The sequence below is a fragment of the Fusarium graminearum genome, chromosome 1 (assembly GCF_000240135.3).
Source record: "Fusarium graminearum PH-1 chromosome 1, whole genome shotgun sequence".
Classification (NCBI taxonomy): Eukaryota; Fungi; Ascomycota; class Sordariomycetes; order Hypocreales; family Nectriaceae; genus Fusarium; species Fusarium graminearum.
This window is the reverse complement of record NC_026474.1, coordinates 996,882-1,022,180: the sequence shown is the minus strand read 5'-3', so window position 1 is coordinate 1,022,180 and position 25,299 is coordinate 996,882. Positions and strand designations below refer to the sequence as shown.

The following is a 25,299-nucleotide window of genomic DNA, read 5'->3' as shown; positions in this document are numbered from 1 at the left end:
TGTAAATAATATTTCGGCGCGGTCGGTTTAGTGTCGGTTAGCTACTATGGACCAATTACTGCTTATTGAATGGCGAGATCAGGGAAAAGGAGTCTATGACTACGAGCGGACGGACGCTCGTATTGTGTATTGTACTATTATTAATAAGACTACCTACACCTACCTATACACATCATTCTATTGATGAATTACTGATACCGTACTGTTAAGGGCATCCTTCTTGGATGACTCGCCACCTCATACACATCATTCACTCGCCCACTATCTATGCTCATTATGTGAAAGAGAATGGCATTGCTGCACGCATGGTTTGGCACTGCCGGGCGAGTGCCAATGTCAGTGCCGGTGCCATGCCAGTGCTAACTCCTATTCCTATGCTGCCAGTGCCAACCGGCCGTCAACAACCGTCAACAGCTACCAGCCAGCTGCCAGCTTCTCTGTTGCCAATGCAACATTCACATTCACTTGTTGCCGCTAGTTTATTATTCTTCTGTTGTTTTTATCCCTTAAAATCTTCTTCTCATCCTCACACCTTTGCTTTTCTTCTTTCTTCCTCACATCCTTACCATCATATCATCTGCTTTCTACACAACATTACACATCACAACTCTTCACAACCACCAAGTATTGTCATCTTGCTATTATCATTTCATTCTATCTTTAGATCTCTCAAGCTTTCAGAAGCGACCCACGATAATGCAGGGTTCGTCTTCGCTGCCAGCTGCCTTGAGCAGTAGCAAATGGATCGCAGCCTTCCTCGCGAAGCACCGCAATGACGATGACATTTATGTCCGAACACCTGAACGTAAGTCCAAAGACGACGACAAGATCATTGAGCCTGGAGAATATCTCGCTGACAGTGCCCCAGCACGATCTTCCGAAAATGAAGTCAAGTTTCAGGGTTTCTATCACAAGGCTACAGCCGAAATGCGCAGTAAGTACATCGTCCTTCTAACATCACAAACGCGAGAAGAATTAAATGGCACCTCAAGAACCACATACTAACAGACACTCTCAAGGTGTTTTCCGTAGCACAAAGTCAAGTGACGACTCTGTCCAGGACGGCAAGCACAACACTCTTGTTCGCTTGTTCGCATGACTGACTTTGCTTTCTTCACAGTTGAACAAGCCTCAAACGAAGAGGCTAAGAACACTCCCGAACAACGGGCAAAGTCTGCTTGGGCTTTTCTATTTGACACGAAGTCCGGCAATAAGCTGCACAAGCGAACCCGTTCCGCCCCTACTACCCACTACGTACCTCATGTACTAGAAACTATCGGCGAGGAACAAGAGGAGCAGAAGTGTTCCGCCCTCAAGTCCTTTGTGAATGCCGCCAAAGAAAGCGAAGATGACCGAAAGACCGCTACTACAACTCCCCAGGAGTCTACCGATCGTGTTGCCCACGATGGGGATAACGTATCTATCCGCACTACGTGCACCGTCATTATTCGACAGGCCACTCTTAACGACATCGCCGAAGAGACTTGTGTCAACGCAGACAACATTCAGACATCAACTACTCACGATGTCCAGAAACCCAAGTCTGTCAGTTTCGATGTCCGATCCTCTCAAGGATCGCGAAAAGTGTCACCAATTGAGTGTCGTGGTTCTATCATCACGCCTTCTATGATGAGCGAACAGGGAACTGCTACCCCCGAACCACCAAAGAAGAAGAAGAAAGCGTCCAGTATCTCCTCTTCTATCTTCTCTTTCGTGGGAAAAGTTGTCAGACTCGGACGAAGTTCGCCCTCTGTAAAGAAGGCCAACAAAACTCGACGACACGAGCTCCGAGATGAGCTCCCTAACTCTAAGTAAGTTTTTGTTGTCCTGTATTCTACTTAATGACCATGGATGAGACTAACAGCTTGATAGAAACTCTAGCAACCTTCGTCCAATCCTCAAGTGGAATCTTCCTCAAGAAGACAATGCTATGGGTGACTTAATCAGAAACTTCTCCGGTCCTTTGACTCCTCCCGATAGCCTCGACACATCAACCCCTCCCCCCTCTGCTAAGTATGGCAGAAATTTCTCCGACCTATCTGCGTTTGACAACTCTGTGGAAGATTTGATGCCCATCCCAGCCAAACGCCTAGTCTCGGGACGAGTCATTTCCGACAGCGAGTCGATGCCAGGTAAGTTGCTGCAAGACTGTTGCTACGTTGTTTGCCGAGTAGTTGCTAACATGACTAGAATTTGACGACACCATCAACAACCCGAGACTCCGACCAAGAGGCAAACCTGTCCTCCAAAATGCAAACAATGGTATGTCTACCATATAAATCTAGCTAGCCCGCACTGACAATACCTCAGATGATTCTACAGTCATGAGCGATGAGGAAGTTCATGTTACCCCGGTCCATGAGACTTTGTCTCAGGTAAGTAAAAACCGTCTCTATATAACATCAAAGACATGCATCTAATCTTAACTTGTAGGCTTATGCCCGCCACCAAGACTGCTATCGCCGAATCAAGGCGATGTACGACCGTAATGGCATTGATCGAACTGGCAAGCTCCTTGCATGCGAGTCAAAGCAGCGCGAAGAGGTAGAGCAGCGCCAGGTTCGTGAGATGACCGAGGACCTCGAGCAGCCCCCTCAGGATATCCAGACTGAAGAGCAAGAGGAGAACGAGCCTCTTCCCCAGGAAACAGTCGTTTCTGAAAAGACTGCCCCATCTAACCCATCTACCCCCCCTCACGACGATGCTCAGGAACGAGTTGATGTCAACGAGGAACCTATCATGGAGTCCATCGAACATGACTTCACCGCACCCGACGCTACTGTTGCCATCTCTACCCAGAACCCCTATGACGAGCAGCCGGCCGATCAAGAGCCTGACACCGCCGCCGCTCATACAAATGATACTTCTTCTACCTCCACCTGGTCGCAAAACGGTGACATTCCCCTCCCTCTTGGAGTAACCCTTACCCGTGCTGCCATGGTTCATCACGAAAATGAAGAGTATTCTACCTTTTTCAAGTCTCTTCAGAACGTCCGAGAGAAGAGCCCCGATCGATTCTGTGGTAAGCCTTTCTTGACCTCTTCCTTTGTTGACATTGCTAACTTTCATAGGCCGTCAAGGTTCGTTTAGTGTACGCGCTTGGCTCGACCAGACTTACGAGCATGAGCATGAGATGGCACGAGACCGCGCCGCTCTGAAGTTCTTCCACGGACCCCATTCTACTACTGAGAATGAAGACGACACACTTTCTGATCTTGGATACTTTCCCACTCCTGTGAGTACACATCCATTTGACTACTGCTCATGGTGCTAACATCAACTCTCAGGCCGAGACCCGTGACGCCTTGAACCATCCTGATGCTCCTAAGATCCGAGGTTCCAGCCCCAAGGAGGCGATGCGAATTTGGAACGCTGACGTGAAATCTCTTGAGGTGGCGAACATGAAGAAAGAGACCCTGCAAGCTGAGGTCAAATCATCACTGACCCGGAATGAACTCATTGAAGATGAAGAGGATCGTGCTGAGCGAGTTACTTATCTTTACCTTCAGAAGAAGCTGAAGGCCCAAGTATCCGACGAGGACAAGGCGACCCATTTCCGCCACGTCCGAAAGGTCTGCCGAGAATTCGAGAAGGCACTCGAGGTAGTCCAAAAGCGTGCTGTCCTTGCCAACAAGGAAGCTACCGACGCCGAGATCTGTGTTGAGTACCTTCAGCGAAGCTACCATGAGATGGAAGAAAACATCCACTGTTTCACTGAGTCCCTCGGATACAAGCGTGCCGATAACCTGGTCGATGCCATGGAGCTGGTCAAGAAGACTGAACGCGAGGAGAACATTGACATCCGCGAGGTCCAGCGCCTGGATATTGCTGAGCCAGAGAGCCCCGACTCCTATGGTGCCACTGAGTGGTGTGCTGTCCAGGCCCAGGGCGACAACAACATCGGCCCTGAGAACCCTACCGATATCTTCTTCTAAACTCAACAAAGGGTAGACACGACCAGTGACATGAAGAGTCACAAACCGAAAGAAAAAACAAAAAACAAAAAAAAACTAAACTTGGATAACGAACAAAAACCAAACCAAAAAAAAGACAAAAGAACGACTGACGACTGACGCCCAGAGCATTCCTAAACCTGACGAATGATACCCTCCTACTATTTGGATGATTTACCTGGATGAAGAAGTTGGCATACAACCTCATTGGAGCGACTGGTATTATAGGATCTTGAGCGATTTGGAATGATTCTATACTATTGACTGAGACCAGTAAGATGTACAACGATCTTGACTGAGGATGGGGCTAGCTTAGCACCCACAAACAACTACCAGCATCAGCTTTGATTTTGCATTGTTATTCCCTACATCATTTTTATTCTGGTATCATGCATACTTTGGTGACATCTTTCAAAGATGATCACTGCCGGCCACCATGCCGCTACTCCCAAGCACAGGCGTACAGGGAGATACACTTGGTTGTTTTATTGTTTTGCGAACTGCTATACCATGTTGCGAACTAGATACGAAACGGTACTTTAGAGGACGGATATCCTGGAAGATCAGCACAAGTAGTGCTTGGCTATTGACTATTGAGCCTGAGACTGAGTAGAGAAAGTGTCTTGTTAGACATATTGTAGCGTTATAGACCGAAGATCAGTATTAGAGATAGCCGAATGAACAACGCAGATTGCCCTTTTAACCTCCCGAGACTTGAGTGATTGATATGCCAACCTCCTCCAAGTGACTTGCTCTTGCATCAATGACTTCCAAAATCAACGAAATCACCATGCATGCCATTCCTTTATACTTGTAGTGTTTCATGTATTGTTCTTTCATTCATATCTCTTTCCCACAGGGTATCAAATCACCAACTTCTCTCCATCAAGCATCCTCATGCTTCACCGTCGTCTCCCCCTCCATAGTCTCATCATGCCGCTCCGTCTGATCAGCCTGTCCCGCTTCACCCTCTGCCTTTTCATCTTTCCCCATGACGTTCTCAAACTGTGACCAAAGCGCCTCAACCGAAGAGAATTCATTGCCGACCTGCACGAACTAATTAGCCCAATTACCTAAAATAGCGTGGTAAATGACTACTCATACCGCCGTGACAGCCTCGAGAGATCGGTTCAGTTTGTTGATGTTGGCTAGAACATGCTCAAAGCTCTGTTGTTTGTTAGTACTTTGTTCTCGTATGAGGAAGAAAAATAACTTACCATTGCAATTTCGCCGAGGAGAGCTTCGCGTTGCTGTTCAAAGTAGGTCTTGTCATGACCGCCCATGGCGGATGCGGATCTTGAATGTGAAGCCATGATGAGACTGTTTCTGCGAGTTCGTGCAAGGTTGTCGTTGGATTTAACGCGGTTGGCGCGTCTTGTCTTTGGTGGGGTTGTTTACTCATGGCGGGCATTTCCTTTCGTTAGTGGGGCACTTGCCATGATGCAACAAAGAGATATCTTCAAGACAGACGGTCATGTCACAAGAAACAATTATAAATGTAGACATTTCTTTGAGCGTTCAGAGACTAGAAAGAGTTATGCATTTTAGAAAAGTGAATTTTCGCTTTGTGCTTGTAGGACCTAACAAAACGACAAATGCTGTATCGAAACATGCATAATATAGTTACATAAACCTAACTACTAAACGAATTGCAAAACTATCGCCATGTTTGCTTGCACCGAACTCCCTGAGAATGCTTACAACGAAGCTCAACATGTAAATCATCCAATGACAATCTAATCGATTCATCTTCTACTATAAGGATCCGGATGTCTCTCGAACTCGTGCGGTCTCAATGCTCCTCTCATCATGTCTCGAGGATCCCTTGGATCTCGGGGGTCTCTAGGATCTCGGGGGTCATGGCCAGGGTATACAGGACCTCCTTGAGGGGGTGGCCCACGCGCATCATACGCAGGCGTAAAGCTGCGACCAGACATTTCTCTGTGATCTCGTGGCTGCCCAGGACCAGGAGTAGAGGCATAACGGGGGTATCCTTGCCCAGGCGGGGGCACTTGTTCAGGCCCGCGCGAGACTGGAGGCGGGTAGCGACCCTGCATCTGATGTTGCTGTGGCATGTTACCTCCGCCAGGGTAGTAAGGGGCTCGTCCATCATCTCTCATGGGCATGTGGTGACCCTGTTGAGGTGGTGGCTGAGAAGGTGGTTGTGATGCGGCCCAAGACGGCCCTGGTGTTTGAGGCTTGGATGAAGGATGCTGCGGGGGCCACGACTGCTGCTGAGGCGGTGGTTGTGATGTGTTTGGTTGCGATGGCCAACCGGCAGGCTGCTGCATGCTGGGATGACCTTGTTGGGCCGGCGAAGGCCATGAAGTTTCACGGCCACCCTGCGGGACCTCTCTTGAACGAGAAGAGGATGGCGGATGGCCATACTGACCACCCGGTGATCCAGCATGTGCTGGCTGACCTGTAGAGGCGTATGACGTCGGGTATCCTTGATTCTGATACTGAGGGGGGCCTGGGGGAGGGTAGCGATGGCCACCTTGAGGTGAGTTTGTCCGGCTGTGGTTTGCTGACTGGTAAGGATTCTGCCTATAGTAGTCCCGTTCCGCAGCGGCAGCAGCTTCGTGCGATACTCCGATCGACGCCCTCGAGGCGCCCATATGCTGGGGCTGAGGAGAATCCGCAAAAGTTGGCTTGAGAGGTGGCATTCCTGGTGTACCTCGAGCGTAGGGTGAGTATGATTCTGGCTCACGTCGAATTTGTGACGGGGGTGCTGGTCCTGGGAGTGGACGGCCACCCATGTTAGTTTGCGGTGGAGGGGTGGGCGAGGGTCTTGCAGGAGTGCTCGTCACATCGTTCACTCGCTTGGGCTGGGGAGGAGGATCATCGTCATTGAGCAGCGACATAATGTTGAGACCTCCCTTACGAGGCTCTGGCGGACGAGTTGGTGCTGCTGCTGGAGTTTGAACTGGAGTGCCAGACTGGGGTGTCACTGAGCCAAATGTATCGTGCATTGAACCCGAAGAGGGTCGTTGCTGGAGAGAAGACACAGGACGGCTAGTAGGCGTGCCCATCTGAGGCGACCGCGCCTGAGGTTGTTCGCCCATTAGGTTTCGTACAGGCTGAACAGGAGCTTGCTGCTGCTGTTGCTGCTGCACAGGAGGACCATACGATTGAGGACGTCCAGACTCCTGTAGCGGCCTTGGCATTGGTTGGCCACCCAGGCTTCCGAGGCTTCCCTGTTGGCGATGATGGCCATACGGCTCGTAATGATGAGGCTGTGGTGTCATCTCGCGCTCCTGCTTGACGCGCAAAGTTTGCCTTTCTGACTGTCGAGCTAGCTCGCGTTGTTGCTCTTGTTCTCGCATCTGCATCTCCATCTTCTGACGTTCCATCATGGCATTGTGTTCCATCATAGCAGCCTCGTTTCGAGACGGCTGTAGTGGCTGAGCAGCAGCCAGAGGCCGTTGCTCTCGTGACTCCACCCCAGGAGGTCTGGAGGAGGCCTTCTGTGGAAGCGGCACGCGAGCTGCGGGCTCGCGTTCGTTCAGTCTGAATTGTTGTACAGGTGCTTGCAATGGCCTTGGGACAGGTGACATGACCTGAGCAACCGGTTGAGCTACAGGATGCTGACTGACCATAGGCTGTTGTGACTGAACAAGTGGCTGCTGCTGCTGCTGCTGGGCAGGAGCCTGTGCAATAGGAACTCCCCCAAAGGTTGAGAATTGCGGACCACGAGGAGGCTGACCAGCAGGCTCCATCTTGGGCTGTGGTGCTTCACTGTGCATTTCAATTCCCGGAGCAACAGCAAGAGGCCGAGAAGCAGCTGTTGAGCTGTCGTATCTCCTTCCTCGCCCTCCTGTTGATGGCTGAGGTGGGTCGGGCAATTTCTCACCACAGTCTTTCTTTCTCTCAGCTTCAAGAGCAAGTCCCTCCCATTCGGATTTGCCTTGGTCCTTTTGACGGACATAATAATTTTTCACCTGTTGTCATTGTTAGTAGCAGTACTTGGGCATCTAAAAAACAAGCGGACATACCATAACAGCAGTTTTAGAGCCCATGTGGGCTGCAATAGCTGTCCAGTCCAAGCCGAACGAGCGCAGGAGGTGTGGGAAGTCATTAGATTCAGACACACTCCAATAACTGGATGCTTGTGTCGGTGCTTTACGCTCTGATGGTTGGTGAGTCAGGTTGAAAGTGGCCATTGCTGGCTGAGGAGGCGGGTCAGGTCGAAGTGATGGTGCTGCCATAACCTCAGAAATGGACGCCGAGGCAACAGGGGGAGGACGTTCCAAAGTCTGTATGGGCTGTTGTTGTACAGAGAAAGGAGGCTGTATTCCGGCTGGGTGCTGCTCGAACTGAGTTGGTAGACGATGACCTTCGGGGAGTGGCAAAGGAGTCGTGGTGCCATCTGTGTTGAGCGCTCTTGAGTTAGATCTCGAGCGCCCCTTGGCAGGTCCTGGTGCCGCAGCCAAAGTCTGGTTTGATTTCGGAGCTTTGGGCTCCTTCTCCTTTGGACCTCTTCGTCTCTTTCTTCCGTCCACCTTTTCGGGATGATCAACCTTTACAGAACCTCCGCGCCTGCCAGGTGTAGCATTGGGCGTCGAGGCCTCTGTGTCAATTGGAGGTTGTTCATATCCCCAAGTCGGCGCAGCCGCTCGTCGTGGTCGTCTTCTCTCACCGTTCTCTCCTGTGTCATGGTTTTCCTCCGTCTCTCCGTCGCCATTACCCAATTCCGATACCAGTGCACTAGACCGTTGCTTCGCTTTACCCTTTCTGCGCCTCTTAGGCTGCTTCTTGAGTTTCTCTTTCAGGTTGAGGTTCTTCTTATTCATGTAGTAATACTGGATGCAGGCGCCAAAGTTGCGATGAGGGATAGCTTCCGCGACCCTGCCCCATTGTTTGGGTGCTTCCAAGTATCTCTTCTCGAACAGATTGGCCTCTTCCTCGGTGAAATTATTGACTGGAGGCAAGATACGCCATGCTGATACCAAACGGTCAACAGGCGTGTATCCACTCTTGTCAATATAGTTGGTACTGTCCTTTTCTTCCTGTGTCCAAATCATATCTGGAATGACGGCTTCCTTATCCGTGCGGTACTTTTCTTGCTGCATTCGAAGCTCGCGCTCTCTCCTCTCCTCATCTTCGCGCATCGATGCCTGCAATACTCGTTCCAGGTCTCGCTCAGTTGCGAAACGACGCCCACGACCGCTTCCCTCATGTTTTGGTTCAGGAGTCACTGTGCCGGTGAATTCAATGCCTGTCGAGACCGAAAACTTTCCACGGCTCTTTACAGCAGCAGGGTCGTTTGACATGGTAAAGTCCAGGTAATGATGGTAGTTTTCAGAGTAGATCTTCTTATCGTGGCCCTGTTCCGCAGTCTTCTCCAAATGCAGCTTATCGAAGTGCTCAAGAACAAAGTCGTCTAGGAACGAGTCTGATTCAAGGTTGCTCATAAACTCCTTGTCCTGGTCCCAGGGTTGACAACTGAAGTTAGGAAGGCTATCAATCGGCGGCGTGGTCATATATTGTCGGACAGTGTCCAAATTCATGAAAGAATCGTCCTCAGACTCGGTTTCGTCGTCATCGACCTGTGACGGTGTGCTGGGAGGCTTCGAAGCTGTCTCGGTTGTCTGCAAAACAATATTTGGCGCAATAACAGAAAGAGGGGTGTTTTCGCTCCTAATGTGCCTGTGCGGAGTGACTTCAGACTTCTCTGCGGGAGTCTGGAATTGAGGTTCGGCAGGTGCTTTCACCGGCGTTTCTACAACAGTCTGGTTGCGCTTTCCTGGGGAGGTTTCTGAAGGAGAATCATTCGGCCTCTCTGCCTGCACTTGCGAAGGCGTCTCAGGACGAGTCTCCACGGACATCTCACTTGGTTTCTCTTCTTCAGGTTTCTCTGCAGGAGCTTCATTGCTCGTGCGTATAGTCATGTCACTTATCTCCATAGGCTCAACTGGGAGCTCTTTGGCGACAGTTTCAGATGTCGTAGGAACTGGATCTTTGACTGTCCTATCAGTAACAGGTATCGTGGTCTCGGGCGCAGCTGGTGCAGCCTCGACGGCGGGTTCGTCGATATCCATTTTTTCAGCCTCGGGTTCAGATGCTGAAGCGACAGGTCCTTGTTTGGCATTTTCCACAACAGGTTCAGGTGCAGAATCTTCGACAACATCCTGGACAGGCTTCTCGATAACCTTCTCAACAGGCTTCTCGTTAGAACTTTCCTCCAGGTCCTTGCTTGCATGTTTGGCCAGCTGAACTGATTTCTTGTCAGGTTGCGCGATGGGTTCATCAAGCTGTGTCTCGGCTGGCTTCTCAGCGGGTTTTGCAACAGATTCCAAGGACTTCTCGGGTTTCTCGGTCGGCTGTTCGATGACTGGCTCCGTCGTCTCTTTAGTGGCCTCTGGCAACGGCTTCGGGGCCAACTCGACGACTGGCTCCTCCGACCTCCTGACATGAATCTCCGGCTCCAGCTCTAGCTTTATGTCTTCCTGTTGTGGCTGCTGCGGGGGCTCGGGTTTGACTGGAGTGGCGTTTTCGATAGCATCTGTCATTTCGACGTCCGGTTTCTCATTTTGTTCTTCGGGCACGGGTTCCTTGGTTTTCTCAACGGCAAGTTTGTTGGCCGCCTCGGGAAGTTCTTCCACCATCTTCAGTAGCTCGTCCTGTTCCCCGACAATCTTGACCATTGAGCCATGGGAAAGAGCGGCAAACCGAGCTATAACCTGAGTTGGTAACTTCGGCTTCTCGAGTTTGCTCAGTTCAGCCTCCGTTTTCCCAATTTCCATATCGAAGTAGTCGGCCATGTCGTCGTCGTCATCAGATTCCGAGTTCTGTTCCACAGGCGCTGGTTTAGGGGGCACTTCGAACCTGACCACCTTGAGAGTTGGTCGAACACGTTTCCGCCTTGGTGCTTCTTTCGGGGGTTCTCTCATCTCTCTTGCACGTTCTTCAGCTATTTGGCTGAATCTCGGCATGTTCTCCATGGTGGGTGATGGACCCGAGCGATAGGAATCCCGTCTAGAAGCATTAATAGGTCGTGTATCTCTGTCGATCGATGCTCTTGCAGATTGCGATTCTCGCTCGGATTTGACGGTGATTTCTCCTGGCTCCGCGCTGTAATTAGATCGAGCCCGATTGTCATAATGAGTGTCTGACTTTGCATCGCTACTACGCGGTCGCCTCTCATCCTCGTTATAATGATCGTACTGAGAACTACCACGTCGCATAGCTGGTCGTTGCTGTACGAAACTCGGGGACCTCATCATCTTGGGCGAATCGGGTGCCTTTTTAAGGTTTGGATTGATCCATTGCTTACTGGAAGGTCTCGGTGGTGGAGGTTGCTGGGCTCGTGGGCCGACCGGAATTGAAGGACCATCGTGAAGCATCGTCTTACCCATTCCCATTCCCATTCCCATGCCCATGCCCATGCCCATACTCATACCCATACCCATGCCCATACCCATAGGAGGCATAGCTGGATCATGTCCAGCTGACGGAGGACGATCGCCAAAAGCTCGGGGTGCGGTAGGTGGTATCTTCGTGGCAGCGCTGGCAGAAACATATCCCTCTCCTATACTCAGTCGACCAGCCGAAGGTCCAAAAGCGGGAGCGGATGGCGCAACAGGAGGCGGCGGCGATACCTCTTTACTAGAGAGTCCTGAATCGTGGCCCGCGTTGGCGCGAGCTTCCATTTTATTCCTGAACAATTCACGATCTCGAGGGTCTCCGCGTTCGTCTCCTCGGTTGTTGTGTCGGGTATCTGGGTCAGCATAACGATCCATGCGCTCCATGCGGTCTCTTTCATCGCGTTCTCTCCCCCATCGACCCTCTTGAGATCGACTGCGTGGGTAGCGATCGCCCCTATCCTCCATATATGGTCCTCTTCCACGACCTCTTTCTGAAGACCAATCTCCCCTTCCTCGCCCACGACCTCGATGGAAACCTCCACCACGAGCATAAGGCGCCATGTTGAATTGGGGATCAGATGATGATGATCCTGCAGAAGGCGGCCCCCCATCTCGAGAGCCACGCCGGGATCTATCTGCGTCTACGCCAAGAGGTCCATCGCGGTCTCTGTCTCGGAAGTCTCGATTAGGCGATCTTGCGCGACCAATAGGAGAACGACGTGATCGAAAATCTCTGGGCTCGCGCCAGTCCCTCTCGCGATCACGCTCACGGCTTCGGTCATCGCGATAACGGTCACGAAAGTCCATGTCCCTGTCTCGACCTCGGTCTCGACTGTCATCTCTTGAAGACCATCCGCGACCGCGCCCGCGACCCCGTCCTCTAAATTCTCCTCCAAATCCTCCGCCACGGGGCCCACTAGGTGCATCGATCAAGGCTTTTGGACCACGAGGGGGCTCGCGCCGCAATGGATCGCCAAAGTCGCGATTTGGCGGGAAGCCACCATTGCCCGGTCGGACTTCAGACGGTCGGCGTCTGTCACCATCGCCATATTGTGCGCCGCCTCTGTCGAATCGGTCAGGTGAGCGATCACGCGGGGATCTGGATCTTTCGTAACGTGGGTATCTTTGAGCCCTGTTTGACAGAGATAGTCAGCACACAGGAGGTTGCCAAGGGGGCGAACGGCTTCGGCGCCGCGGTTTGCGGTGTTTTGGGCGACGATTTCTTCGCATTTGGCTGAAATTTTTGGGCAGTGGGATGATGTTGTAACCTTACATTTTTCAAGGGCTGTGGGAAACCCGAAGGGACCGTACTTGTGGTGTGCAGCCCATGCACAAACTCAAATGCTAATTCCTTAATATCCACTGTAAAATCTAGATATCGAGAGCCTTTTCAAGGTAAACGGTTTTATTGAGGGGGTGGGTGAACTTTGAACTCGATATGTCGTCGTCGGTCGCGTCTTGATCACGAAAAGCAGTGGGATTGAACCGTCGACTGGGGTATCAAACGAAAAGTCGAAACAGGCGTATACGTATTAGCGATATCGTGTCGGAATATTAAAGACGCTGCGATTAATGGGCGATGAAAATGCGGTTGCACCGTCAGGGCGACAGTGCCTTTTGCGATGGATGTTGTTGAAGGTTTGCAGGATCAAGAACAGGACAAGCCTCAAGCGTGCAGCCTCAGTTCGTGGCCTTAGCGTAAGCGACTGGGACTCCATTGTTGCTGCAAATTAGGATGGACACACTGTCGCGCGGCGCTTAGTGGTGGATGAGAAGGGCCTTTTCCCTTTACAGTTGCATCTTCCAGGGGGCCAGAATTGCCGCGAGACGCTAGACCTTGAATGGTCACAATTGGTTGTGGAGCGATACATGCACGCCTCTTCCGTCAAGATAGACCCCGCCGTTTTCAAGATGTCCAATGTGGAGCTGAGAAACGGCACGGAAGAAATCATGAAAAATAGTTGTAACGGCTGGACAAAGGTTCAAAGGCAAATTTCAGACTTTATATTCGTGAAAAATATATTTCAAGAATAGACTTTGCTTTACGTGTCAGCCCTTGCTTGCCTGTACTCCGGACCGAATCAAATTTGGCCGAGTCTTTACTAAGCCTCTCTGTCAAATTTTGTGTTATCCATATTTTCAACTTACGACTCACAACTTAACCACGATGGCCTCCAACTCTGATGCTCCGCCCGCAGCGGCCACAGAGGCTGTCCTCGTCAAGTCCGAAGAGATGCCCAAGGATGCCCAGAAGGTTGAGGAGCTGGACTTCAACAAACTCAAGAGTCCTATCACTGCAGAGGATCTCTTCGAGGGCATGCGCCACATGGGGTTCCAGGCGTCTTCCATGTGTGAAGCCGTGAGGATCATCAACGACATGGTGCGCTGCGCTCCGCTCGGAGGACTCTACGCCAGGGTCTTCTGATATGATCAAGAGCGAGGCTGGCTAACAGTTTGCAGCGTGCGTGGAAAGACCCCGAGACTGGTGACAAGACCACCATCTTCCTGGGCTATACTTCCAATCTCATCTCGTCGGGTCTTCGAGGCGTCTTGCGCTGGCTCGTAGAGCACAACCATGTCTCGTGCATCGTCACCACTGCTGGTGGTGTCGAGGAAGATTTCATCAAGTGTCTTGCAGACACCTACGTTGGCTCTTTCAGCACCCCTGGAGCCGATCTCCGTCGCAAGGGTCTCAACCGAATTGGAAATCTCGTGGTTCCAAATGCCAACTACTGTGCCTTTGAGGATTGGGTCGTTCCTATTCTTGACAAGATGCTTGAGGAGCAAGAGGCCAGCAAGGGCACGGAAGAGGAGATTAACTGGACACCATCCAAGGTAATTCACCGATTGGGTAAGGAGATAAACGATGAGCGATCCGTCTATTACTGGGCGTATAAGAACAACATCCCTGTGTTTTGCCCCGCCATCACCGATGGCAGTCTGGGCGATATGCTCTACTTCCATACTTTCAAGTCCTCGCCTCAGCAGTTGAAGATCGATTTGGTTGAGGATATTCGTCGCATCAACACGATTGCTGTTCGAGCCAAGCGAGCCGGTATGATCATCCTTGGAGGCGGTATCGTCAAGCACCACATTGCCAACGCATGCTTGATGCGTAACGGCGCCGAATCTGCTGTCTACATCAACACCGCACAAGAGTTCGACGGTAGTGATGCTGGTGCCAGGCCAGATGAAGCTGTATCATGGGGCAAGATCAAGATCGGAGCGGACAACGTCAAGGTCTACATGGAGGCGACAGCCTGCTTCCCCTTTATTGTTGCAAATACGTTTGCTAAGGACATCGGGAAGGAGGATCAAAAATAAAGAATATGATAGAAGAATATAAAAAGAAGTCTTGTTAAAAGCCACTTGCGGTTTGTTGGTAATTGACAACGTAATGCTGAAATACTTCAAGCCAGTAGAGCGATGTGAGCTCAAGAGCCGCCGTCCTGGGACACGAGTGGAGATTCCAGTGGCTGCCAGTTCCATATACTTTCTCCCGAACGCCTTGACTCTCTGTTCCTTATATTCTAGTCAACCACTGTGTTATTGTCCATGTATTTGGAACTTTTCTCCCCGAAATCATTCTAGATGTCGGTATCCCTCTTGGCTTCTTCGCTGGGTTCTCGTCAGCGTCGTCCGCATCCTATTCGGGGGTACCATCTGCGGGATCTGTTTCCGGTTCCCGTGCCTTTTGCGCAGCCAGGGCCGCTCGTCGCTTAGTTCGTTCTCTGTCGATCTGGCCACGAGGTCTGTATAGCCGTTTATTGGCCAGGCGGCGCTCCTCCTTAGCTTTGGCAATTGCTTCCTCTTCCTCCTGTCGACGCAGGATCTCGGCGATGTCAATTGTGTCCTTTCCCATCATCTCGATGGCGGCCAGGCCCTCCTCAAGTCTTGGCCACGGTCTCGCGATTCCTCCCTTTCTAGTCATGATCCGCACAATGACGTCGTGCGCATGGACAGGTTCATCAGGGGATTGAACTTCCATGCAAGCATCTCGCCAGAAGATGTCAGCTTCTCGATTGGGTCGAGAAATAGGATTGGGTGGAAAGTGAGGGGGGATAATCGGGCTTTCGTCACCGAAATCGGATTCGCAGCTGCAACATATATTGGAGGATTTGCTGTTTGGGGAAGAGGCGACTTGTTCGTGGTGGCTTTTGGGAGAAGTGGTTCGAGAGCGATCATGTCGTGGAGTTTCGGGAGTTGGCAAGATAGAGCGGACTCCCTTTTTAGGCGCTTCTTTTTTGGATGCTTCTTTTTTGGGTGCCTCTTTTTTGGGCGCTATACGAGGGGGTTCGGCCGGCTTTGGTAACGGAGTCTCTTGAAATAGCAAGGGTTCGGCCTGTTCGATGCTCTTAACAGGCACTTTGGGCTTATGCATCGTGCCTGCATCTAGAAGTAAATGTTAGAGAACGTACAGTATGGTAGGCACGGATGGGCAGTACTTCTTCTACGAAGACCAAAGTCTTGCTCAACGGCGGCTCGACGAATATCCATATTTGAGTCTATAATAAAGAGTGTCAGTATGTCAAGTGCTCGACAAGGTAAGCACCCACTGTCAAATTATGCTGACGGCATGTGCAAAGGACAAAGAGAATATTGTTTAGGAGGAGGTGCTGCTCTCGTCCGAACTAATAGTCAGGCGAAGGAAAACAGGGTAGAAAGATGGGGGCCTGTGTAAATATATAGAAGAAGAATCAAGTTGTATTTACTGCAAGTTTGAGCATGGATGAGTTTGCAGATATTTAGGCAGTACACCAGTTTCTGTCACTGGAGCAATCCGGGCTGGTCGATAATTTCGCAAGACTTACAGTCATATATATTCCACAGTGCCCCTTTTGCTTTCACTCCCAAGTTTGTGAGATTGTTAGACTCTTCTTGCTTGATTTTCGGGGATAAAATTGGCGAGGCATGGGGAGTCTGCGTCGGTGAGCGTAGAGTACACTTTTTGCGAGTCCAGTTGTTGCCCTTTCTCCTTCTTTTCATGATCTTTTTGTCGATTCGCAACTCCGGGCTTGCGTTGGACTCGGGACTCATCGGTTTCTTATACTCTGAGATCTTGGTCTCAATTCCAGGCGTAGGACTTCTGTCCATGGTCCCTATGTCATCATCTGTTGGTGACATTGCTGACCTGAACAGTAGGAAATGGCGGCGATACGGATAGAAAGTGCGAAGATGACCATGGACTTTGATATTCTTTGCAAGATAAGAAACTGTAGCGGCGAGGCCAGTTGGACGGTAATGAAAACGATGAGAATTGTAGACAAGTATGAGGCGTGAGGGAAGAAAGAGGGGCTCGAAGTTAAAGAAGGAAGGACTGATGGACTGAACATACCCCGAAGAGCAGGAGCGATCAGTCAGCGAGAAGAGTTTTCTTCATGATTAAGCATTTTGCAGTATTTAATTCAGGAATAGATGAACTTAAGGAAAATAGTTTAACGTGAAAGAAAAAAAAGATCTGTCTCGGTCGTCGTGTCATTGTAGATGAGTGTGAAGTGCCATCTTCCACTCATTGGTGAAGCAGGTATCCAGATCTACCATTACTAAGATGTCTACACCCTCAAGGTATTTAAGGAGCTTCTGATAGGTCATTCAATTTCAGGAAGTTGTACTCAGCATAATGGGTTCTTCGTTTCACAGCATGATGCTATACTAGAGTTTAGTTGGGGTACGGACAGAACAATAATGTTTTGTAGCAAAATCAAAGACTCGAAATATATTTGGCTTGTACATCTTCTGATTGAATTGCAGTGTTAGAAAATATTAGATTTATCTACGGGCCGAGAATGCCACGTCTATTGGGTGTAAGGTATCATTTTCGAACATCCCCAATACTCTGTTTAAACTCAGTTAGAGCACGAGTCCACTCATCTGCGCCAGTACCCTCCGCCCAAGATGCAACTTTCTCAATCCCTTCGAGGTCATCCTTCATGTGACTTTCCGTTGTCGTTCCGTCTATAACCGCAACTCCGTCAAGGCCGAAGAGAAGAGCATAGTACGCCGCCACAAACTCAACGCCAGCTTTCTCTGAAATCATTCCGATAGGCATGCTGGCAGCGAGTTTTGGGTTACCGTTGAGTGTCCAGAAAGACTGGTATGCGATCTCTTGTCGTCGACAGTAGGCTCTGAGTTCTATGTCGAAGTGCGTGCCCGCGTGGAAGCAATTCTGAACGACGCTTGGTTTCACAGTGACTGCATCATGCAGCTCTTTGAGAATGGGAAACTCAATGTTGGAGATGCCCAGGTTACGAATCTGATGGGGCACGTAAGTTTCGAGCGTCTTCCATGCCGTGATGGTTTCCTCAATATTTGCCAGGGGAGTATGCAGAAGCATACTGTCAAAATAAGGCTCCTCGCCCTCGATTGTGAAGTACTTGAGTGAGGACTGCACAGACTGATGAACCTGATCCACAACTGGTGCCTTGAAATCATAAGGTGCTTCTTCACCTTGGATGGCCGGAGGCGAGAATTTAGTTTGGAGCTGTAGGTAAAGTCAGTTAATCTTGGATATGAAATGTAAAGAGACTTACAAATATTCCTTCACGCCTCACGATGCCGTCTTTGATGGCTCGTTTGACACCTTGCCCTACACCTTCCTCGTTGTAATGCTCAGGCTGGGCTGCTGTGTCGACACCGCGGAAACCACACTTCAGGGCAGTATAAACGAGGTCTGCTGTCCTTTCTCTCTTCCAAGCTGTACCATAGATGAGTTTTGGCATGGTGGTGTATGAACCCTTGAGGGTCATGTCCTTTGCTAGTTTGTCGGTCATGATGAACGATATAATTGAATAAATCGGCTCAGTCGTAGATGGATTGATTTGATCACGTTGAGTGAGGAAGATTCGTAAGGTTTTATACGAATGGCGACGTCAGGCGGAGATAGAGGTCAACGTTGTTGATATTAGTTGCGACATGTTGAGCCTCAAACCGGCTACATATATCCGTAGTGTCAATAACTCTGAACTATAATGATGAATTCGGAATGAAGCGGAGACAAATGTCTCACTTCAAGTCCATGATGTTACGAGCTCTCCCACATCGTGGCGTGAAAGAACCTGCGCAAGACTTTTATTCATTATGTCAAGTGGGTCGAGAGGGTAGCACAGGATCCAAAGTTTCCTCGGATGTAGGAGGACCGAAAGAATAGAAATACTACTTTGTCTGAGAAACGGGAGGCCGGGCCTTGTTACCGGGTATGCAAAGTGAAGCAATTCCACACTCAACTGTAAACATAATTGGATTAGCTGTCATTAATGCCCCGCCATAGCTCTGAGGGGTTGGAGCTTACCAGGTTTAAGTCACGTCACTGACTGCATATAGAGAACATTCAATCCGCGCTTTTCACTCATCTATCACACGGGCCTCATTTATCATAAACTATAAACCTCACGATTGATAAGAATACTACCATCATGGCGCCCTACATCGCTAAGTGGGGAATTCTGGCTACTGGTGGCATCGCCGAATGTGAGTTGCAGCTCCGTATCACAAACTACTATCTTTGGTAGTCTAACCATCACCAGGCTTCACCAAGGATCTTCTCACAGACCCCGCTACCCGCGAAGTCGACGACGTACAACATGAGATTGTTGCAGTTGCCTCTTCCAGCTCCGTCGACCGAGCACGCGACTTCATCAAAAAGATCGATGGCCCTTCTTCAGCTGCCGTCTACGGCTCATACGCCGAGCTTGTTGCTGACCCCAACGTCAACATCATCTATGTCGCTACCCCTCATAGTCACCATTTCCAGAACGCCATGCTGGCACTCGAAGCTGGAAAGAATGTTCTCTGTGAAAAGGCTCTTACCGTGACTGTCGCGCAGACTAAGAAGCTGTATGAGGTTGCCAAGTCCAAGAACCTCTTCTTCATGGAGGCTGTCTGGACACGGTATTTCCCGCTTAGCATCAAGGTGCGGGAGTTGATCCAGTCCGGAGTCATCGGCAATGTTTATAGAACTTTCGGTCAGTATCCCCCCATTGAGACCTTCCGATGCTCCTCAACGTAGCATTCATTAACTCGCTCTTGTAGCCGACCTTTCATTCAACAAGAACACAAATAGTGACGACCTCGAGTTCCCTGATTCGAACCGCATGGTCAACCCTGATCTTGCAGGTGGCGCCCTGCTTGATCTCGGCATCTACTCCTTGACCTGGGTTTTCCAGTCTCTGTACCACGTCCAGCCTGAAGCTGATAAGGAAGCGCCCAATGTCGTGGCTTCCATAAACAAGTACCGAACCGGCGCAGACGAGTCGACAAGTATCATCTGCCAATTTCCCAAGCACAGGAGCGTCGGTATTGCAACCACCTCGCTGCGCATCGCAACCGACGTCGACGGTCACTACACCGGTGGCCCGGCGATCCGAATTCAAGGTTCCAAGGGTGAGATTCAAGTTACAGGTCCTGCATACCGTCCTACCGAATACAAGGTCATCAAGTCAGACGCCAACGGCAACGTCGAGGTGGTGACATGCCCGATCCCTACGGACCCCAAGCGTAACAACTGGGGTCACGGTATGTTCTGGGAGGCTGATGAGTGTGCGCGATGCTTGCGTGACGGAAAGAAGGAGAGCGCATCGATGCCTTGGTCTGAGAGTATTGCCATCATGGAAGTCATGGATAGTGCGCTGAAGCAGGGTGGGGTGACATACCCTGAGCTCATCACCACCGATGTATTTGACGCCAACAGCCCTCTCAACACTGGCAGGAAATGAACTGTATAACGTACAATGCTTCAAGTAGCCATGAGATAAGAACTGGGTGGCATGATATATACAAGGATGTTCCGAAGCATTGATTAGTGCCGCCACCCTGCATCGTGATTAACACATGAGTATAAGATGCGCATAAGATGCATACTACGACGGGTGAAAAGTCCCGGCGCTACGCGCGGGAGAGTGAGATTAACGGTTCATGTCAGATGCAGCAACCATCCATCCATGGCAGGGGGGCTGTTCTAAGATTTCTGGCAATCATCAAACGTGCGATGGCTGTTTTCTTAGCCAAGCCATAGGCGGCACGGGAAGCATGGCGTGGCATTGTAAGACATTTTGACGCCATGTTGCCCCTTTTGCAACTCAGGTACCTAAATAGGTGAGATGGATGGGATGGGCGGCTAGGAAGATCACTCTCAGGCAAGGCACCAATTTCTGAGCAGATCCGTCCATTGAGGCCTGAAAAAGAGTCGGAGAAGTCGGAGTCTTTTGATCTCGACCTGAGATGACGTGCAGCCCTGCCAGTTCTTCAGGCAAGCGAGCGAGCGGGAGCACCCATGCCCACCCACATGTGTCGCGGATCCCTGATACGAACGCTCTCATCTGCTGAAGATATGCATTATGCATGCAGCACGAGGCTACCTTGGATGACACGCGAGCTGTCGTAGAGGGGGCGTACAAGCCACCAAAAGGGTGTTGGAAAGCTGACTGATTTGCGGGATTCTGTCAAGGGATTGGGTGGTGAGAATGTGAAGATGCGATGTGATACTATTATAACAGCGATCCTTCTGTGATCCATGTAATAGAGAGATGAGATTGTGGGGTCGACGATATCAAGACCCCCAAATGAATTGAAGCTTTGAGGCCTGGAAGCGGATCCGAGGTGTTCGTGACTAGGGGCCTCAAAATCTGACAGGGGGAGGATTAGTTAACGTTTGGAATTTCTGATTGTCAATATCATGTACGTACCATAGGACCTACTGTTTCCAGATAGCTCAGGTACTGTAATCTTCAACATAGCTTCATCTAGACCTCATCCATTACGTACAGAGAGTTGTTGTTCGTATTAACTTGACGCACAGTCACAGATATCCCGCTCGCAGGGGGGCGTTGTTGGACTACCTATTTGGCTGAGACTCGTACGTTCGCTTAAGTTGGATCATATATTAGCATGAGCTATATTGCCTAGTCGCGTTTGTATTTGTCGCTCATCCGTAATCGATGTCTGTGGTGACCATGAAAGAAATAACGAGTCAATATCCGTTCTGACTTAGTACTAACTCACCTATGGAGTAGGTACTCAAGCCACAAAACGGAGCCGCCTAAACAAGGTCTCCAGTCTCCACTAATAAGGTAATCGCGGGCCACAGCCGAACAAGGGCAGTCAATACCTGGATATTGAGAAATTAGTAGTTGCCATATACAGAAACTGCCAACAAACTTGAAGAACCAACCAACCATTTCATTTGTGACAAGTCTGAGCTCTCTCAAACAATTCACTGCAAATCTCACACGCCCCTCTTGAGATTTGGGTCTCACAGCCAAGGATTGCACGTCCAGTCAGTCCCTGTAAGGAAAACCTGCACGGAACTTCAAAGCAAACAGTCATCGATCGTCTGTCTCGTTTTCATCATGGCAAGCGTTCCATCGGCCACACCGGCTGGAGTAGATCAGGAGAACAGACCACTCGGACAGCAAACTTCAGCTCAAACTCCGGCTCAGGATCGAGCTCAAGATCAAGCCCCCGCAGAGACCTTCTCACAATCTGCAGCGGAAGAGGCGCCCGAAACGTACGAGGCTACCCACGTCCACGCAGTCTATGAGAAAATCGCACCGCACTTCTCAGCTACTCGTCACAAGCCATGGCCCCGCGTTGCCAGATTCCTTGAAACCCAGCCTGCTGGGAGTGTCGGTCTGGATGTTGGTTGCGGTAACGGCAAGTATCTGCGCGTCAACCCGACTGTCCACATCTTTGGCTCAGACCGAAGCCAGGCCCTTGTCCATCTTGCCCGTACTGAGCTCCGTCGGCCACGGGAAGACGGCGCCGAGCTTGATCCCAGGGTATCGGACGTTGATGTCGCTGTTGCGGACGGCTTCGCTCTCCCTTACCGCAAGGGTGCTGCCGACTTTGTCATCTGCATCGCTGTTGTGCACCACATGTCGACACGTGAGCGTCGACAGACCGCTATTGCGGAGTTGCTGGAACTTGTAACTGCCCAGACCGGCCAAGTGCTTGTCTACGTGTGGGCGCTTGAGCAGGCGTCGAGCCGTCGCGGATGGGACACGGGCAGTGACCAGGATCGCTTGGTGTCGTGGGTGATGCGCAAACCCAAAGGCCAAGAGCCCGGTGGCACGTTCCAGCGATACTACCATCTCTACAAAGAGGGTGAACTGGAGGAGGACGTCCTGGCGGCTGGAGGCATGGTTGTCGAGAGCGGTTATGAGAAGGATAACTGGTGGGTGGTATGTAGCCGGCCGTTGAGACAAAGTATGTCGTGAGCTACGGGAAAGTCAAAAGTATGGGCGTTACGAAAATGTATTGGATATGATGAGCATGTGAAATGAACTGGAGATGCACGGTTCACCGCGAGTTTTGTTACGGGCAATATGCTTGTCAAACCATGCAAAAGCAGTAGCCCGTTGACGGGATTGCATTCCATTTGGGATATCTTCGAATTCAGGTAACAATGCTAACTGTACAGGCTGTCCGTCTACTTTGGTTCCTTCTCTATCGCTTCCCTGGATGTGTCTATCGAACATAAAATACCAAAAAGACAAACAAAGACAAAGCGCTGTCAACTGAAAAACAACAACACCATTTCTTGCAACTCCGTGTTTTCTAGGATCACCCCTGACCCTATTCTGTAATGCTTCCATTCATTGTCAGGCTTCCAAACAGCCTCCGTGGCATCCACTGCCTGCCCTTCAGACGCCTCTGTCCGATGCAAAGTAAAGGAAATAACTCATGACATGGTAAATGACAACCAAACGAATCGAAATAAAGAAAACAAGCCCATATCTTCCCACCAAGGTTTTCTTCCATTAAATCATGTGCACATTTCCCTGTTCCATCGTGAGATCCGACTGGTTGCTGTAACTCTCGAGCATGTTCCAGGTCGACAGAGTAGCCTACTCAAGCCCTCTTGAAAGACCAACATGCTCTGCATTCCCATAATGATAAGCCGTACATTCATTACCCTTCCTGTAACCCAAACACCGTCCTTTGCGAGTTGAGTCGCTAAAGAAATACCAACAAATATTCATAGCCAAACTCCCAAGTACATATGTGATACAATTGCTCGAGCGTTCAAGCTATGCGATGCGTCGTCGTTGATTTGGCTCGTATTGATACGGGTCTGGAGAAGCCCTTCGCTTGGATCCGGCCGATTCAATCGAGTAACTGGCGAGACTTGAATACAAGGGGCCTTGGCCCATCACGCCCACGGGTCCCATGCTGGGCACAGCAGAGGCTGTACTGTAGGGACTGACACCACCAGTGAGTTCAGCAAATCCAGGAAGCATGCCGGCACTTCGAGGCGTCGGTTGGTTCTGGATCGGTGCCAATCCAGGGCCTGGTACATATTGGACTTCGGCAGGCTCAGGACCCATAGGTAAAGGGGGCGGTGGTGGGATCGATTCTCGGCGGGAAATAATGGCTCGGTTGCTGGCAGAGGGCATTGGTGGCGCTCTGTTATACACAACTCGTGGCGATGGCATTCCAAGGTCGCGAGGCATGCTTCCCTGAGAATGTGAGTGAATGTGGCTACGTGATGGTGAGCTCCTGTGGTTGCTGTTTCCTTCGACGTTGACTGCAGCCAACGAGAAAGGGATTACTCCTGCACGTCGGGCCATGTCTGCTTCTCCCAACTGCCAATGCATAGCTTCTGCTGCTCGCCAAGGGACTGCCATCTCTTCCGCCACCTTAGCCCACATCTCTGGCTTGAATCTAAGATCGTGTTAGTACATACCGTGAATATTTTACGCACTATTTGATCCGTCGTTGGCGATCCATGGAGTTAAATAAAGCTACTTACCTTTCGTAAAGCCTGGCAAGCTTGTTCTTTCGCTCTTCATCCCATTCACTCCGCCTTTCGAGGTAATTTTGGTAATGTAGGCGACAACTTATCGCACTTCGGCCAGGTAGGCGCTTTGAGATATCCTCCCACTTCATCCCCTTCCCTCGGAGCTCAATGATAAGTGCGTCCTCTTCTGGCGACCATTTACTCTGCTTTTTGACAGGTGGCTGGTCCCCGGTGTGAGGAGGCATACCTCGCCTTCCAGACATCTGTGTAGGAGCTACAGGTGCTGGAGGTGCAGCATGCGCAACAGGTCTGGGTGAAGCTGCTGGGATCTTGTGAGGGAGTTGCTGATAAGTGAAAGCTGGAACTGGCTGTGGTCGACGAGGCGGCGAGACTGAAGGCTCATGAGATGCCTTTAAGAGGGCGGCAAAATCCACCGCAACAGCCTGAGAACCCAGTCTTCCAGCGGAGGAACCGTTGGCATATGGGCGAGGCGTGCGCCCCTGATCGAGACGGTCTTCCACACCCACGATGGATGGTGGTATCTCCGCCCGCAAGAGGCAGAGCGGAGACTCGCTCTTGAGTTGGGCCAGTTCGGCGACTTTGCTAGGTATTTGTGAGAAATTGAGTCTTGCAGCGGCTTCCAGAAGCCTAATGCTGCTCAGGAGTGTTAAGTATCAAGGTGCCACGGTGCTCTGTGTCCGTTCCTTGTTCTTTGTTTAGATAGTCGAGTTGGTGCACTGATGTGCAAACTATGGTCGTGAAGTAGGACTTGAGATAGTAAGCTTAGTAGTTCGAACCTTGAGAAAGATCCGATAGCTTGTGTTGCCGTTGTCTCAGTATCTAATAGTCGTGTAGTGTGGTATTGGAGGCCTTGTCGAGGTAGATGCTGTGTAGTGGTGGGCAGCTGGGTTAGGTATCGATACAGTTGGGCTCTGTAAGGTACTAGGTTGCCACGAAGATGCAAAAGGAGGAGAACTGTCTCGGCAGGCGACAGTGATGGCTGTTCAGACAATGAAGCGTGGCTTCCAGAGGTAAATGGGCCAGGGCAATGTGATTGGTGATATCCAGGGTCCTTTGTAGCCAATGGATGTGAATAGGATGATATGTGAGGCAGAACTGGTCGTGGGGCGCCAATCGAGGTAAATGAGGCCAAGGTAAGGCTTGTTATCACGAGCTGTTATCTGGTGGAAGATGGATGAGTCGTTGAGGCGGCAATGCGTGGGAGGTAAGAAGAACAGGATCTTCG

At 50.5% G+C, this 25,299-nt stretch overlaps 9 protein-coding genes across 9 annotated transcripts; 4 read left to right on the top strand and 5 right to left on the bottom strand.

The window, feature by feature from the left end:
• Positions 1-696: 696 nt before the first annotated feature.
• FGSG_00326 (uncharacterized protein) lies at positions 697-3,935 on the top strand (the record flags this gene model as incomplete). The annotated part of the gene is made up of 10 exons (XM_011317673.1): positions 697-805; positions 869-934; positions 1,020-1,081; positions 1,216-1,811; positions 1,882-2,132; positions 2,191-2,262; positions 2,323-2,375; positions 2,434-3,022; positions 3,072-3,235; positions 3,288-3,935. 10 exons carry the CDS (start codon positions 697-699, stop codon positions 3,933-3,935), a joined length of 2,610 nt encoding a protein of 869 aa, XP_011315975.1.
• A 903-nt stretch (positions 3,936-4,838) lies between these two features.
• On the bottom strand, positions 4,839-5,266 carry FGSG_00325 (uncharacterized protein; the record flags this gene model as incomplete). Its single annotated transcript, XM_011317672.1, has 3 exons — positions 4,839-5,000; positions 5,058-5,120; positions 5,171-5,266. 3 exons carry the CDS (start codon positions 5,264-5,266, stop codon positions 4,839-4,841), a joined length of 321 nt encoding a protein of 106 aa, XP_011315974.1.
• Positions 5,267-5,698: 432 nt separating this feature from the next.
• On the bottom strand, positions 5,699-13,038 carry FGSG_00324 (uncharacterized protein; the record flags this gene model as incomplete). Its single annotated transcript, XM_011317671.1, has 4 exons — positions 5,699-7,894; positions 7,949-12,452; positions 12,589-12,682; positions 12,918-13,038. The coding sequence occupies 4 exons, from the start codon at positions 13,036-13,038 to the stop codon at positions 5,699-5,701; spliced, it is 6,915 nt and encodes a 2,304-aa protein (XP_011315973.1).
• Positions 13,039-13,487: 449 nt separating this feature from the next.
• FGSG_00323 (deoxyhypusine synthase) lies at positions 13,488-14,644 on the top strand (the record flags this gene model as incomplete). The annotated part of the gene is made up of 2 exons (XM_011317670.1): positions 13,488-13,700; positions 13,781-14,644. The coding sequence occupies 2 exons, from the start codon at positions 13,488-13,490 to the stop codon at positions 14,642-14,644; spliced, it is 1,077 nt and encodes a 358-aa protein (XP_011315972.1).
• A 322-nt stretch (positions 14,645-14,966) lies between these two features.
• On the bottom strand, positions 14,967-16,444 carry FGSG_00322 (uncharacterized protein; the record flags this gene model as incomplete). The annotated part of the gene is made up of 3 exons (XM_011317669.1): positions 14,967-15,712; positions 15,766-15,825; positions 16,132-16,444. The coding sequence occupies 3 exons, from the start codon at positions 16,442-16,444 to the stop codon at positions 14,967-14,969; spliced, it is 1,119 nt and encodes a 372-aa protein (XP_011315971.1).
• A 688-nt stretch (positions 16,445-17,132) lies between these two features.
• On the bottom strand, positions 17,133-18,326 carry FGSG_00321 (uncharacterized protein; the record flags this gene model as incomplete). Its single annotated transcript, XM_011317668.1, has 2 exons — positions 17,851-18,326; positions 17,133-17,801 (listed from the first exon to the last, which is right to left on the bottom strand). The coding sequence occupies exons 1-2, from the start codon at positions 18,088-18,090 to the stop codon at positions 17,133-17,135; spliced, it is 909 nt and encodes a 302-aa protein (XP_011315970.1). The 5' UTR covers positions 18,091-18,326.
• A 406-nt stretch (positions 18,327-18,732) lies between these two features.
• Positions 18,733-20,031, top strand: FGSG_00320 (uncharacterized protein; the record flags this gene model as incomplete). The annotated part of the gene is made up of 3 exons (XM_011317667.1): positions 18,733-18,787; positions 18,844-19,281; positions 19,349-20,031. 3 exons carry the CDS (start codon positions 18,733-18,735, stop codon positions 20,029-20,031), a joined length of 1,176 nt encoding a protein of 391 aa, XP_011315969.1.
• A 1,555-nt stretch (positions 20,032-21,586) lies between these two features.
• On the top strand, positions 21,587-22,562 carry FGSG_00319 (uncharacterized protein). Its single transcript, XM_011317666.1, has one exon. It carries the CDS (start codon positions 21,664-21,666, stop codon positions 22,528-22,530), a length of 867 nt encoding a protein of 288 aa, XP_011315968.1. The 5' UTR covers positions 21,587-21,663; the 3' UTR covers positions 22,531-22,562.
• A 781-nt stretch (positions 22,563-23,343) lies between these two features.
• Positions 23,344-24,707, bottom strand: FGSG_00318 (uncharacterized protein; the record flags this gene model as incomplete). The annotated part of the gene is made up of 2 exons (XM_011317665.1): positions 24,066-24,707; positions 23,344-23,977 (listed from the first exon to the last, which is right to left on the bottom strand). Exons 1-2 carry the CDS (start codon positions 24,314-24,316, stop codon positions 23,344-23,346), a joined length of 885 nt encoding a protein of 294 aa, XP_011315967.1. The 5' UTR covers positions 24,317-24,707.
• Positions 24,708-25,299: the final 592 nt, after the last annotated feature.